This window comes from Phocoena sinus, chromosome 11 (genome assembly GCF_008692025.1).
Source record: "Phocoena sinus isolate mPhoSin1 chromosome 11, mPhoSin1.pri, whole genome shotgun sequence".
Taxonomy (NCBI): domain Eukaryota; kingdom Metazoa; phylum Chordata; class Mammalia; order Artiodactyla; family Phocoenidae; genus Phocoena; species Phocoena sinus.
Genome location: NC_045773.1, coordinates 103,748,487 through 103,764,510, shown reverse-complemented (window position 1 = coordinate 103,764,510; position 16,024 = coordinate 103,748,487). Strand labels below are relative to the sequence as shown.

General features: G+C 42.0%; 1 protein-coding gene across 1 annotated transcript in view; it reads right to left on the bottom strand.

The window, feature by feature from the left end:
• Positions 1-16,024, bottom strand: part of EXOC2 (exocyst complex component 2) — a 157,506-nt gene that overhangs the window by 50,448 nt on the left and 91,034 nt on the right. Inside the window, 8 exon segments of the mRNA XM_032647434.1 lie at positions 708-769; positions 1,453-1,512; positions 1,779-1,859; positions 8,085-8,146; positions 9,247-9,368; positions 9,739-9,896; positions 10,069-10,134; positions 15,713-15,837. Coding sequence (XP_032503325.1) covers positions 708-769; positions 1,453-1,512; positions 1,779-1,859; positions 8,085-8,146; positions 9,247-9,368; positions 9,739-9,896; positions 10,069-10,134; positions 15,713-15,837 — 736 coding nt within the window.

The following is a 16,024-nucleotide window of genomic DNA, read 5'->3' as shown; positions in this document are numbered from 1 at the left end:
AAATATTTATTAGGTCTCAGAGAGATAAGTGTCTTATATACTGAGAGGCAAAACCACGTAAACATGGAAACAGACAAACATGGAAAAAATTCCAGTTGTCAGTTATAGATTGAAGAGGCATTTATTTCACTATCATCTGTGTCAGAGAGCATAAACCTTAGGTACACAGAAGTTACACATGCCAAACAGTCAGAAAAACTAGGTTTAAAAAAAATCCCAGAGAGCAGCATTATAAAAGAATTATCACATGGATTTGGAAATATCAGGAATAGAGATGTGTCCTCTGGAGTTCAACTAACCAAGAATGGCCCAGACAGTGTCCCTTTAACAGGAGTGCCAGGGTAACCCCCTGCACCAGAACCACAACAGCTGTCAACGAGGAGTCACGCACTTTAACTCCCTCTTTTATTATTTATAAACCCTGCTCCTCTGGATAATGAGTAAGCTAATCGTGCGCTCAGTTTGTTCAATGTGCCTCTAGCAAAGGTGAGACAAGTTGTTCAATGTGCCTCTAGCAAAGGTGAGACAAGTTCAGAAGATGAAGAAATTGGGGAAAGAATACAGGCCAAATATATAAAAATATAATTCATATGACTACTTGCTCTCTCTTATTGGAAGTCCCAGGGTATAAGACCAAATACATAACAAAAGCCTGTATTTTCAATCCTGGTAAACGCATCGGTGAGGCTACTCTGAGCTCTACTTACTGTGCAGTATCTACATCGGCATCAGGCTTGGTGCTCAACTGTTCCAGACAGCATATAAAAACCTAAGTCAAAAATAAGACGTTTCAGTGGTATGAACGCTTAGATACTAATCTATTCGGACATTAAAGATAAATTTTATATAAATAACCAGAAATACAGTGTATCTCTATTAAGTGGTATGTATGCATATATACCTTCTGTAAGTGGATAGACTGTATGTCCCATATATAGAGTATATATTCACATACACATAGAAGTATGTAAGCACTGGGAACACACATCCCAACGTATAATGCTAAGTGATAAAAAAATTTAAAGCACCTATGTTCTGATCCCATTGTTAAGTTCTTGAATGTATTTTATTTCCTTCCTCTCACTCATTCACTCATGCGTTCAACTGGGTTTATGTGCCCACAAGGCACTGGTCCCAAAGAACTTGGTGCTCTAGGTACAATGTAAACAACTGTCATGTCGTTTAATCTGTGCTCTAACAGATATATACACACATAGTACTGTGAGAACACAAAAAAAGGGGAGCATAATAAAAATGAGTTATTGGGGTACTGCTAAGCAAGGTGGAACTAATCTTACCTTGAACTTATTTACCATAAACTATTATGTTCTCAGACAAGAAGGAAAAAAGAATACATATTTAATATCTGCTATACACTGATTATGAGTAGGAGGGAAGACTAATAATTCGCATTATTTCAGGCTTCAGGGCATCAGCGCTTTTACAAAGTACCTGCATGATGTTGATGCTTAGTTGGCAAACCTCCTCCTGGGTTTTCGGTTGTTGAAAGACCTGTAAGGAAGAATGAGAATTGTTGTACTTGGCTAAGAAAACTTTTTGTTTATGAAGTTCGATATAAGAAGTTAACACGTGGGAAAGTGTGTCCAGTGTGGGTCACCTGACTCTGAAAGGGGACAGGAATGGAGAGCTGGCCTCGGGCCGAGTGACTGTGGCCTGAGTGACAGGGCAGCAGCTCTGGCATCTCAATGACCCAAACCTGCAAGGGGAGTCCCCGGCTGCCCGGCCCCCACCGCAGACGGCTGCTCTCAGACACTCACGCTGGCTTCTCCGGGCTTGCACTCCAGGACTTCTCGCAGCGACTGCAGGGAGTGCACCACGCAGCGCTCAAAGTGGCATGGCTGCAGAAGACAAAAGCAACAGGACCTGGGCATGCAGACCCCGAGCAGAAGCAAACTCGGCCCTGATGCCCAGATTTCCAGACATGAGGAAAGGGATGGAGACACACACAGCCTCCCCGCCACCCGGACCTAGACCTGGCATGTTCTGCACTTGATATTTAAAGACCATGAACCCTGACAGTTGGAAGCGCATCTAATTCAATTAGAATAGAAGTTGGGTAGAATGAGAATTTTTCTTCAAAATTCTACTCTCCTGAGAGGCAGATGCCGGGATGAAGCGCGGACGTAACATACTCTGGGACGAGCTCCATCTCCCGGGCCTTCCTCATCTCCCAGGGGACGTTAGTACGATGACCCAGAGGAAGGCCGACCTTTCATTCCAACCATCTCTACGGTCACCAGATTCTATGCCCATCAAGTCAGAAATGAAACCTGAAAATATGTCCAACAAATGGGCTTCAGGATGAGTCTGAATGAGCCCTAACTACACCTCCTCGTGCCAGGCCCACTCCAGGGGACGGTGACACGTGTTCCCGTTATGTGTACATTCTGGGATGGAGTCGACAAAACTGTCACTTCTACAAAAAAAAGTACAGAAATAAAATAAGTGGACTGCAAAGTAGGGTAAGGGCCATGAAGAGAACAAGCGGGCACTCAGAGGAAAACTGATGGAGGGGTTCTGCCCTAAGCAGGAGAAGCCCCTGAGCCAGTGACAACATCCAAGCTGAGACCAAGGGCAAGAGGGGCCACCCCCGGACAGAGACAGGAGGGGCCTGGAGGCGCCGAGTCACCACCACGGGCCAGAGCCTGGTAGAGCCTGCACGGGGCAGGACAAGGCTCAGTTCAGCTGAACCAGCTCTGGGCAAAATCTGCTTCAATTACTAAAAGAACTCAGGGAAAAATCGAACAGAAAAAAAGACACACCTGTATACAAACCAAAGAAAGACAAGTTTACTCTCTCACAAAACAAGAATCCAGGCTTTAGGAAAACTAATAGCACCTCAACTTAATGTCATTTTAATACTGCACTTTGGAGCCACCAGAGGGCACCATAAAGAACATGCAAAAGTCTTTAAGTGCAGAGAAAGAAGGTTGGGGGCGGGGGCAGGGGCAGGGATGGATGTGACAGAAAATACCGCCTACAGAAAATAAAGTCCTGGTAGACACCGGCCTTACGAACCCACCTACCTGCCCCAGAAGGTAGGAAAATCTAAGATGTTACAATAATAACACTGGGAATTCAACCCCAAATCCAATGGCAGGCAGTTCAGTGTTCCTGTGCTGTTTCCTAACTGTCTTGCCTTAGAATGTGAACAGAGAGCCCGGAGAGCACTGCCAGTGGGAAAGGGAGCACATGAGTCTACACAGCTGCGATTTCTTTTTTCTGAAAAGAAAGAACAGGCACTATCTCTGCATTTTGTCAGTGAATCACCCAAGCTGCTGATTATAACATCACATATCATTCCAGTTATTCTGGAAGGAGAAAATTCTCAGAATTATCCAAACTGAAAAAAGGCAGAAAACCTTTTCAACAAGAGTAGAAAACACGATGCTCTCCAACGAGCTGTTTCAGACACTCAGCTGAAAGCACAGTCATGGGGGCAAAGCTCATGTGCATTTCTTTAACTTGATAAGGACTCACAGGGAAAGAAAAACATCCTTATTTCAAACAAATGGGATCAGTGCTATGGAAATGCTAAGAAAATGTAAAGTAGTGTATGTAATAGCCTTTGAGACAACTGACTCTCTGTTCAAAACCTGAGAATTTCAGATGTTAGGTAAACACTCAAAGCTGGACCCTGGACATTGCTCTAAGCCTGGATGTACCTTCCCTCTCACGGGAAGTCTGTGCCCACAGCTGACAGCAGGCTCAGCTCCCAGAGGCCTATGGGATTATTAGCACATTTCTTCAACAACATCCAATAAGACACACTGGCTGGCACCAAATCACCAGTAAGTGGCTTTAGATCTCTAGCTTGTGTGTCACCAAACACGAGACCGGCTATGCTATGGATACAGTATCTTACCATGTTATAAACTTTAAATTTATTAGAAACAAGCCTCTACAGTAACCACTTCGAAGGACTTTCATGGGGGCTTATCTACTACAAACAACCAACCAACCTTAGATGTGGCTGTTATCTCACGCGCACACACTGGGGACCCAGATTTGCAGCCATCACACACGCACACTAGACTGTGTGTACAAAAACCACTAACCTGAAGCCAATACCTATTTTATGACTAAGTTGTTCATATTTTGTCCTTTTTTTTTTTTTTTTTAAAATGAACATAAATCCTTGAAAACAGATGCTCCGTTTTCTCAAATTGAACACACATCTTTTTCTTTGCACAAGATGACCTGAAGCTGGTACTAAGAACCCAGGGTCAGGGCTGTGCTGTCTGCTCTGCCTGGCTTGTTTCATTTGGGGCAGTAATTCAGCAGTGCTGGTCCAGCGATGTCTCTGGCCTGCCATCCAGGCCTGCTGTGATAATTAGGGATGACAGGGGCATAGGACAGAGCTTTGATAATAGTAAGGCTTTATGTACATTTATGGTATTTTTTATCATAGTGGTCCCAGTATTACAAGTATTAGTTTAATAAATTAAAATTCTCTGTATGTGTATAAAGCTTTGTATTACAGCTTTTTCCTACAGCATCTCATTTAATCGTAACCAACACCACTGTGAACAAGCATTCTGCTTCTTTAACTAGAGGCAGAGAGGTTAAGTGGCTTCTGAAGATGGCACGGCTACTGAGACAGAACTGAGGACGTAACCAGACCAGACACTGAAGCAGCACAGGGCCTTCCCTCCACACCAGTGCCGCCCAACACAAGTGCAGTGTAAGCCACAAACACACGTCATGTACGTAATCTTAGATTTTCCAGGAACCACAATAAGTAAAAGAAAAACCTAAATTTTAGTTTATAACGTGTAATATATCAAAAATTATTTCAACATGTAGTCAATACAGAAAGTTGAGATCTTCTTTCTTTCTGTACTTGCTTCTTTCTTTGGAGTCTGAAGCTGTGCCAAGTGGCTGCTGTGCTGGATGGTACCGTCTGCTCCACACCTCCTTCCTCTAAATATTGGGTGGGCCAAAAAGTGCCTTTGATTTTTAAGTAAAAATAAAAGACGCATTTTTCATTTTCACCAAGAACTTTACTTAACAACGTATTCGCCCTTTTGTTCCACTACCTTCTGCCATTTTCAGGCAACTTCATAATTCCATCTTCCCAAAACTTTTTATCTTTTTGAGCAAAGAACTGTTCCAGGTGCCTTTCACAGTCTTCCAGGGAACTGAAATTTTTTCCATTAAGAGAATTATGTAAAGACCGATAAATGAAAATCTGAAGGTGCAATGTCTGCTGAATATGGCAGATGATTCAGAACTTCCCAGCCGAGCTGTAACAGTTTTTGCCTGGTCATCAAAGAAACACGTGGTCTTGCATCATCCTGATAGAAGATTATGCGTTTTCTGCTGACTAATTCTGGATGCTTTTCATGGAGTGCTGCTTCCAGTTGGTCTAACCGGGAGCAGTACTTGTTGGAATTAATCGTTTGGTTTTCTGGAAGGAGCTCATAATAGAGGACTCCCTTCCAATCCCACTACACACATATTACCTTCTTTGGATGAAGACCGGCCTTTGGTGTGGTAGGTGGTGCTTCATTTCACTTGCCCCATGATTTCTTCCGTTCCACATTATTGTACAGTATCCACTTTTCATCGCCCATCACAATTTGTTTTAAAAACTGAACGTTTTCATTACGTTTAAGTAGAGACTCGCATGCGGAAATACGGTCAAGAAGGTTTTTTTTCGCTTAACTTATGTGGAACCCAGACGTCAAAGCAATCCACAAAACCAAGCTGGTGCAAATGATTTTCCAACACGTGATTTGGATATTTTGATTTGGATATTTTAAGATATGTCGGCTATCTCCTGCGTGGTATAACACTGACTGTTCTCAATTAATGTCTCCATTTGATCACTATCAACTTCAACTGGTCTACCCAACTGTGGAGCACTGTCCAGGGAGCCATCTCCAGCACGAAACTTCGCAAACCACTTTAGACATGTTCTATCAGTCACAGCACCTTCTCCATACGCTGCACAAATCTTATTTTGCATTTTGGTTGTGTTTTTATCTTTCTTGAAATAATAAAGCATAATATGCTGAAAATGTTGCTTTTCTTCTCCCATCTTCAATATTAAAATGGTTACACAAAAATTCACCAATTTAGATAAGTCTTTTTTTTAAATGCACGCTGATATGACAGGTGTCACATACAATCTAACAAAATTGTTTCAAATGAAGTTAAACACAACCAAGTGCTACTAGAGCATCTTACGGAAAAAACCGAACGAACCTTATGGCCAACCCAATATTTAGCTATAGGATAGTTTGTATTTAAACATAAATACCTCTGAAAAATAAATCAAAACAAATTTTTATTAAAATTAAATCCTTTAAAATATAATTACAGGGACCTCCCTGGTGGTGCAGTGGTTAAGAATCCGACTGCCAATGCAGAGGACATGGGTTCGAGCCCTGGTCCGGGAAGATCCCACATGCCGCAGAGCAACTAAGCCCGCGTGCCACAACTACTGAGCCTGCGCTCTAGAGCCTGCGAGCCACAACTACTGAGCCCGTGTGCTGCAACTACTGAAGCCCGCGCCCCTAGAGCCCGTGCTCTGCAGCAAGAGAAGCCACCACAATGAGAAGTATTCGCACCACAATGAAGAGCAGCCCCTGCTCGCCACAACTAGAGAAAGCCCATGTGCAGCACTGAAGACCCAACGCAGCCAAAAATAATAATAAGATTTAAAAATATACATATATAATTATAAGACTTATTAAAAATAAATTCCCCTAATTTCAAGCATGATTTAATTTACAAAAATTTGGAAGTAAGCACTGCTGTTCCAAACACACACTTGTATAGCTTTGTATTAACTTAAGAAAGAACTTTGAACTTTAGAGGAAAAGAAGAATTTCAACTTGTCAAAAATTCCCCAACTGAGATTGGGACTGACATATATACACTAATATGTATAAAATGGATAACTAATAAGAACCTGCTGTATAAAAAAATAAATAAAATTCAAAAAAAATCCCCAACTGTCAGAGGAAGGCTGTGGACAAGCACACAAATTCAAGGACATGAAGAAATGTTACAGGGGGTGGTTGCTCCTCAACAACCTGAGCCCCACTACTTTGTAAATGTGAGCAAGTCAGACCGTTTTATTCCACTGTACCTGTCTACTAAGGTAAGGCAGAACTGTTGGGGCCAGGATTGTGCTCTGCTGAAAAACTACATTTTTTCCAGCCTCCGTTGCAGACAGGGGTAGGCACGTGGATAAATTATGGCCAGTTAGATGTAAGCAGAGTTGTCAGTTGTGGCTCCTGGGAAAATGCTGGACTTCCCTGCTGACAGGAATAAGGCTGTGGTGGCTGGAACTGCAGTGGCCATCCCGTGTCATGAGGCCATCCTGAGAGAGGAGCCACACTAAGGGTCACAAAGCAGGAGTCGGAGGAGCCCTGGACGCTGCCCGTACTACATGACAAAGCTGCCACACCAGTCCCAACCTCTTTCGTGGGGGAGAAAAAGGAAATGCCCTCTTCTTTAAGCCACTGAATGTTTTAACCTTGCCTGACACCCACATACAGGTTGCTGTGGGATCCATGGGACAGACTCAAAAACACGAGAACTCACAAACTCTAACACTAACACAATTTTCAAGGGGATTCTGAAAATCTCAAAGCCCCATCTGAAAAGATGATTATTCCAGAGCGAACAGACCATGGTTTTAACTGCCCACCTGACCCCTGCATGCGTCTGGAGAAGTTCGCTGTTGCCTGTTTTGCCTTAGGGCCCAGCAACAGCACTGGTTTCCTATCGTGCTTTTCTGAAAAATTCGAATTGCTGGGTAACTTAGAATTACATTAAAAAATGTAACACAACAAAAAATAGTTAAGAGTCACAGGATGAAGAAAGAGCACTCTAAAGGGGGATCCACTGTTTTTACTCATTTTTAAATACCTGTGGTTAGTGTTAAGCAAAAATGACTCTGAGAAGGAAAACTTTAAGAAGTTTGCTTCTGCATTTCCAGAAACGTTTTAGAGCTGCAAGAGAGAGCATATGCTCATTATCAAAATAAATCAACTATTTTGAATATAACAGACACCAATGATTAATCACCGAAAAGAATTTAAACTTACTAGGGACGTCAGGCCTTCACTGTCGACAACCCAGTCTTCCTTTTCAGCCAATCTCTTTACTTCTACAGGGAACACAAGTACACGAGCGCGTCTTATTATAATTATCTCACTGAACTTCAGAGAGATAAAAATGCATAAAGGTTATGGTTTTTAATTGTTTTATATAAGTTTGTAAAAAATCAGTGAAAGTAGGGAGAGAATATAATTCTGGTAGACTCAAGGATTTAAATGTGTATCACTCACTGGATTTCTCTAATACAACATTAATGTAAATAAAATTGTCTACTGTGTAGCCCAATCTGGAGAATGCTGGGCTAGGTTCAGTGACAGCTTCAGACAACAACTTAGTAGTTATTCAGCACTCCTGCTAATACTAAACAGGTACAAGACAAGACACACGGCATTTCCCCCCAAGTTTCTGATGACCAAAGTGGACTCTCTCTCAGTCCTGTATGCTCCCGATGATGATAACGTGATACCCACGGAGGGAAGAACACGACCAGCGCACACCTGAGGGCTCAGCCCCGACCTGGGCCAGGGGCTGGTTCTGTGCAGACACAGCCTTCCTACAACAAAGTCCTTGGGACAGATACCAACGGCTTGTGCCTTTCACAACAATATTCTTGATTGTTTTTGAAAATGTTTAATAACCCAGAAGGCTGCTTTGTAAAGATAACCTTCATTGTTTATGACTATATGCAGAAATCCTGAAAACTCTATAAAAGTATAAAGAAAATGAACACCTATAACTTCTGCGGCAAAGAGAAACTGTAAACAGTCTTTCTTCTGATTTTATGCTGACATTTCTAAATTAAAAATTTTAAATATACATACATATATTTTCAAAATTGGGATCATACTTTTATACACATTTTATATTCGACTTTTTCCACTTAGCATTTTCCATAAGGATGTTCTTATATCCTTAAATATTTTTCAAGTATACCCATCTTAATTTATATATGGTCTGGCATCTCAAAGTAAATAGATTTGAAAAGTTTCAAAAAAGGAAAAAAGTTATATTGAGCAGCTAAAGACAGTCTGAAATACTCAGATTTCTATAAGAGCATCTTTCATGTTTTTAAGGATTTGGAAGCTGGAAAGAGGTGGCATGTGCAAATAACTGTTGTCTAGCCAATGTCATCAGTTTTTCTCAACATACCTTCCGCTGTGTGCTGCAGTGTGACCACCACACAACGCACTCGAAGGTCCAAGACGAGGTCCTGGATCGTCTGTAACAGGTCATTAGGAATCTCAAGGGCAGTCAAGGATTCATAAGTAAGCCTGTAGAACAAACACAGCAAAACAAATGTCAGCAGAGCAGGATCTGGAAGCAATTCCAGACATCATTTTGGCCATCCCACAACGATTCACAATGGTGCTTATAAGCTACAGCGTTATGTTGAAAACATGGGGAAAGTAAGCCCATTCACAGGGATAATATCACAGTGACACTGAACTAAACAATGAAAAAGTGACATTCTCATCAGACAAAAGCACCAGCAAGGTTTAAGAGCTTAGTTATCAGGTGACACACGGGAAACAGTGGGCACAAAAGGAGACAGTAAAATTCTGTGTTGAGTGTATTAAAAATCATATCCCACACTGAGTGTGTGGTGTTTCCCCCTTTTCTGGAGGACGCGCCCACATTTACCTCAGAGTCTGGATGGCGTGAGCGAGCCCCTGCCCAGAGAGCTCGGCCTTCACTTCCCAGCCTCTGCACTGCCGCCCTCCGCCCTCCGTGACGCTGAGCGGGAGCAGGGCCCCCCGGAGCAGCTTCACCAGACAGTGCATTACTTCCTGGATCATTTTCTAGACAATGATGAACAAGCAAAACTACATTAAAAGGCATCAACTTGATTAAATCAACTGGAAGAGTCGGCCTGCACAAGACAAATGTCTTCAATGTACATCAAGGTCTCTAGCACTTTGCTTGAGAAAACCCTACCCCAAGAAAAAATCTACATACCTATCCTTAACTCACCTTAAAATCATTTTGTCTTTGCCTTACATTCTTTGATCTTTCAATGTGGCCTGACTTCTCAGCAGTCTTAAAAATTAAAAAAAAAAAAAATTAGTTGTCTTTAGAAATAATTTATAAAAAAAAAAGAAATGCTTTAGCAGTTTGTATATAAAGAAAGCATGAAATATAGTTATAACTTGATTAAAAGGAATGTATAAGAAGTAATCTAAGTTTCTGATTAAAGGATGACTAATTAGAAAACCCTTCTTATTCCAACAAGAAGCTATTCATCTTCCTAAAACCTTTAAGTACAATTCTCATAAATAAACCTAAGTATTAAACTGAAACTTCCTGTAGGTGAATTTCACATGCTGCTTTCATCCACAGTTTTCTACAGTTAAGCCTACGGGCATGCAGTCCACGATGCCGATCCAGCACCACTTCGCGGGCAGTGGGTGCAGAAACGAGAGGAGCAGAAGCTCTGGACAGGTGTCCGGACGCCTTGGACCCCCCGCCCCGCTCCTCCCGATAGTTTTCGTGGAACATGAGCATTAGCGCTGACATTTATTTTTAAAAAACTTACACATCACTGCTCTTCTTCCAGGGGCCTCACGGTCTCATTTAGGAGGGAATGTATTCTAGAATTGGTTGTTATCTGTTCACTGAGAGCCATGTTTTCCTCTGATTTCTTTCTCCTTAATGTGTAGAAGACCACTTTACACTGATTAAATGAGAAATCTGTTCCACTGGATTTCAGTTAACTTTTCATTACCAAATTTTCTAACAACTAAATATTATTATACAGAATGTCCTAGCAGGGCAAACTTAGGGAACTTTCCAAAGGAAGAAGTAATCACAAAATGGTACAATGTAAAAGAAAATTCAGATACTTCACCAACATAATGTAAAAGTTACCCTTTAAAGGTAAAATACTGGTGTATTTGGTTAGAGAACTTTTTACTTAGGAACAACTGCATTATAAATAATTATGATATTGATGCCAAGGTAATTTTAAAATACTTTAAGGTATGCTATTTCTATTTAAGGTATAAGCTAGAGAAACAGTGTGGAGAGTTGGTCTACAGGATCAACACCGTTGACGGGAAGGAGTAAGACAAGGATAAGGATTGCTGACGTCTTCAACAAAGTATCAGACACCCTGACAGAAGAGGCCAGCACACACAGACACACAACACCTCTTCCGGAGCTAATTTACACTTATCGTGCAGCTTTTATCATTTTTTTCTTTGTAGAGATGCGCTTTTAAAAGAATTTAAGTTTAGCTTTTAAAAAAACTAAACCCCAAATTCACAATAATAATTCAATAAGCAAATTTCTAAGTTCACTGGCCAACAACCATCAAAATTCTTTGTATATCAGGATTTACAGAAATTGATTCTTTTTAGGACAAATGCGAAGTAACTGAAGCGTTTTAGAGCTGCAGTGAGGCGTGGACCAGAGGGGCTCATGTCGGAGTTTGACCAGCTACAAAGACAAGAGACACAGGGCGAGGTGTGGGGAAAGGGGTGGAGTCCCCTGCCCTCTGCAGGTGGGACACTCTCCCCAACCTCCACGTGTCCTTTGGGGTTTTATGGAGGCTTCATTAAGTAGACACGATTGATTAGATCACTGGCCACCGGTCACCGAACTCAGCCTCCAGACCTTCTCCCAGAGATCTGGGGGTGGGACTGAAAGCTCCTACCCTCTAAACACAGGGTTGGTCCCTCCAGACAACTAGCCCCCATCCTCAGGTGGGAGACACTCATTATCACAGCAAAAGGCATCTTTTACCACTCCTCACTTAGGAAGTCACAATATCAAGGGTGAGCAAGATCAAATATATATTTCTTATTATCAATCTCAAGATCACCGTTCCAAATTTACATCTCCAGCCCAAACCTTTCCTCTGAGGTCCAAATTTGAATTTCAGGTTGCCTACTTGGTGTCCGCAGAAGGCCTGGGCAGAACAAGGTGAAACGGTGGTGCTTCTGGGTCTGGAGTTTGCTGGCCTCCAGCTGGGAACTGCAGGGTCTCCAGAGTGCTGATTGCGGACTTTGGGGCTTGCTACCCTCCACAGTCACACGAGCCAACTCCTTAGAGTAAAGCTCATTCTCTTTATATACACGGTTGGAAACAGAGCCAACAGCCTATTGGTTGTTTTTCTGAGCCCTGGCTCACTGTGCTGTGGCGGACGGATGGGAAGGGCCTCTGGAAGAAGGTGTCATCTGTCCCCGGGAAGGGTCAAGCCCATACAAGCCTGCAAGTGTCCCGTCAGATGGGGTCTTTTCTGGTTTTATCTGCCATAGCACCTAACGCTGAATTTTTTATACAATAGGCTTGCTCGATGGGAAGATTATTTCACAGTCCTTTCTTTGTTCTGTGAAATATTTTTGAATCAAAAGAGTGAAAATCAATTGTTTGAAAAACATCATACCAAAATTTAGGTTAAACTTTGCCAGAACAATTCTGCCCACCAAACAGGTGCTAATGCACACGTGATGACACCTACTGGACAGAATAACTATTTAAACATCGAGGGCCTGCCTCCAAACACAAAAGAAGTGGAGAGGGTAGGGGAACTACCTGTAAGGCATACCTCTTGCAATTGTTAAAAAAATCGTTACTTATTGTTTTATTCTGATAAAGAGTTGAACATCTCCAACATGCTGAATTATGTACACTTTGCCCTACTTTTAAAAGAAAATTTAATTTTGGAACAGAAAGGACATTTTAATTTACATACTATGAGTTATGCAATCTTTTAAAATGCTTATTCCTAAAGTTTAAAAATTATTTGGATACTTTAAAAGTTTTCACCTCAAAATACACTACATTTAAAATATATCTAAAGGTAAAATCTTAACCTACTATTAACCATTTTGCTAGCTAAAAACCTTAACTCTTTCCTGCACACACAGACCAAAACTACTTTGTGGTAAGACCAACGGCTAGATCGCACTGTTTTGATTCACATATGTTACCTCACATGGCCTTGACTGGTCTGAAGAACTATTTGTTAAACTGTTGGAAACTCCATCTAAATCTTTTAACAGATGAACTCGAAATAAAACAGTTTTACAACAAGAAAAAATAAGAAATTCCAAGTAAATTGTGTTTAAATATTAGAGAGCTTTCTTGTATGAGATTGAAACCCTGGAACTCTTCCCAATATTAATTTAATTAAGTCTCTGGATCTCACTCATGACATGATTGGCTCCCTTTCCTAACTCCTCCATTCCTTCCACTGTCCTCTGGTGTCTTTCTGGCTTTTCAATAGAGGGTCACTTAGTTTAAAAACATGCCTAAATCTGTACAGTGAATTACACTTAATAATTATTACCATAAACTTTTAAGAAAAGTTTATGAGTATAAACTGTTGGAAATTCCACAGGCACACCCAACTCAGCACAACTGATCACAATGATTTTCCAGTGCTGTGACTCCTGAGCTCATTTATTCCTCATCTGCAACCAAACACTTCATTTAGACGTTTACACAACTAGGTATAACCTGTGAGAAGGAGAATACCGTCCCTTTTCACTAAATCATCTCAGATCAAAAAACCCTAAAAAGATGCAAGATGAGGCAACTACTGTCCATGCATGGGGGCCACCTCCAGACACCGCTCCAGTTGGAAGGAAAACACTCGGCTGGAAACAAAACTAGGTTTCCAGACGTTTCCTGGGTTCTGCTCCCTCACATGTGAGAACCCGCCTTGGCAACATTCAGCACGTCTCTGTTCTACATCAGTCCCACACTTCTCACCACTACTAAGCTTTGCTCATGAAACACCTACTGTGTGCCAGGCCAATGACACTTCAAATACTGGAATAAATATTTACTCCAAATAATAAGAGCAAATTCTTTTTTATCTCCCCGACACTGTTATAAGCACTTCACTTAATATTAACTCATCTAATTCCCAAACCATCCCCCTGGAAGTAGGCTGAGAAGTAACGGTATCTGCCCAAGGTCACAGCCAGTAAGCGACACACACTGGGTGTTCTACTCTAACCCTGGCGCTCTGCAAGAGACGCTGTGAACACAGCTGTCCAGGCACTGGCGTGGAAGCACCTCCCCTTTCCAGTCTCACAAGGGCTCTGCTTTAGAGGGAGCAGGTAAGAGGAGGAGGGTACAACACGGCAGGAGGGGGTGGCTGTCCCCCACTGCAGCAAAAGGCAAGAAACCCAAACCTTCCCCACCACAGAGGCCGCCACTCTCATCCAGCTGCCATGAACAAAAATGCGGGCTGATCGGGCACGTCTGAAAGCACAACGCTGAGAAACTCTTTTCAGGACACCTAAAAGGCACTCTCTTCCTCAGGCAGCAATGAAGGCCAGCCAAACTCTACACATATTTTATGGAAAGACTGACTTTCTCTGTACAGTGAACTTCTCAACAGAGCTTTTGTATAATAACCAGGTAATACAAAATGGACATGAAAGAGTTGTGAGGTATGTTATTTATTGCTATAATATTTGAATGTGTCAGTAACTGATACACTGCTGAAATTAACGTAAGAAAAAAATACAGGGATAACTCATGCTTAAGAGATAGGTTTTTCTGCATAAAGGAGTCTGTTTTTTTTTGCATGCACTATTGTTTTTTCTGTTTTTCATGTACTAAGTAAATTTTATGGTTTAGATAACTAACCTTTCATTTAAACAAAACATCTAGGGATCTACCACGTTCAAAGGAAGAGACGGCGGCAAACTTCTTTAATAGCCGCATGAGCAACGTATCCACGGTCAAAGGAGACTGGGTGGATCCCGGAGAACCAAGACACCCACCACCTTCTGTCAAACTGCAGAGGTGTCCTTGGTGTGAAAGAGCAAAAGCGGTTTTGTGCTGGCAAGTGCACTAGCCCCAGGAAGACCCCGCCTCTCCCAGCTTCCCCAGGGCTGTGAAGAGTCTCCCCGGAGATACGAAACCAGAGCTGTCTTCTCCTGAGCCACCAGAGCTCCAGGCAAAGGGCCTCAGAGTCTATATTCTGGGACCTGGAGGCCTGTCATGGGCACTTGACGTGAGACAACTGAGTGACGAGTCCGAATCTGTGTGCTACGCACAAAAGTCAAGAGTCGTTACTTTACGCTCGTAATTTCTGTGCTCCAATTATACATGATTAGGACACTAAGTACACGTGCAACTTGTGAGGGTGTAAAGCCTTAAACAACTTCTCCAGGCTGATCACATAGGGGCCAGAAAACAGGATCTTTAAGTTCTTTCCAACTAGGAAGTTCCCTCTCACTTGAGACCCATGTGCAAGATGCAAACATTTGATCCTTGTTTTATCACCTGTTCATCATCAATTGCACGACAGTTTCATCCACCACATGGCCTGACTGGCATTATACTCAATTCAGATTCTTTTATTCTTTAAGCCACTGTTTCCCTGAGCACTCACCCCTGCCTTCTGAGAGAGACCCTCACTATTCTCCTTTACAATCAAGGACAGTGACTCCCGGAAGAGTTGAGTAACTTGTTCAAGGCCATACAGCTATTAAGTGTTAGGGCTTTACAGCATTTTCTACTAATCTTAAAACATCTGACAATACTTAGAGGCTTTGGGCTTCTGAGGCTTTAAAAAAGTCACTTCAAAATCTAAAACTTTTAAGACTAGAAATCCACGACTTAGCTACAACTATAGTCAAATCTGTACACATACCTCACTGAAAAGGCTTCCGTTAACATATGAAATCCAGAGTTTCCAGAAGTTGGGCAGCTGACTTAAAACAAGCTTGGTCAATTTTTCAACAAATGCCACCCGGTGGGGAGTTTGGTATCTCCATGCTAAAGAGGAAAAGAATAAAATACTATTAATATCCTTTGGAATCAAGACTAAAAATGCGTTTGAACATACTGCTGCTCCCCCACCTAAAAACGTGCCCCATGCTGTCCCACTTGGGCTGCAGAGCTTTAATCTGCTGATAGACCAGTATTTCCTTTTCCCACCAACTACCAACGCCTGTGGCGGCAC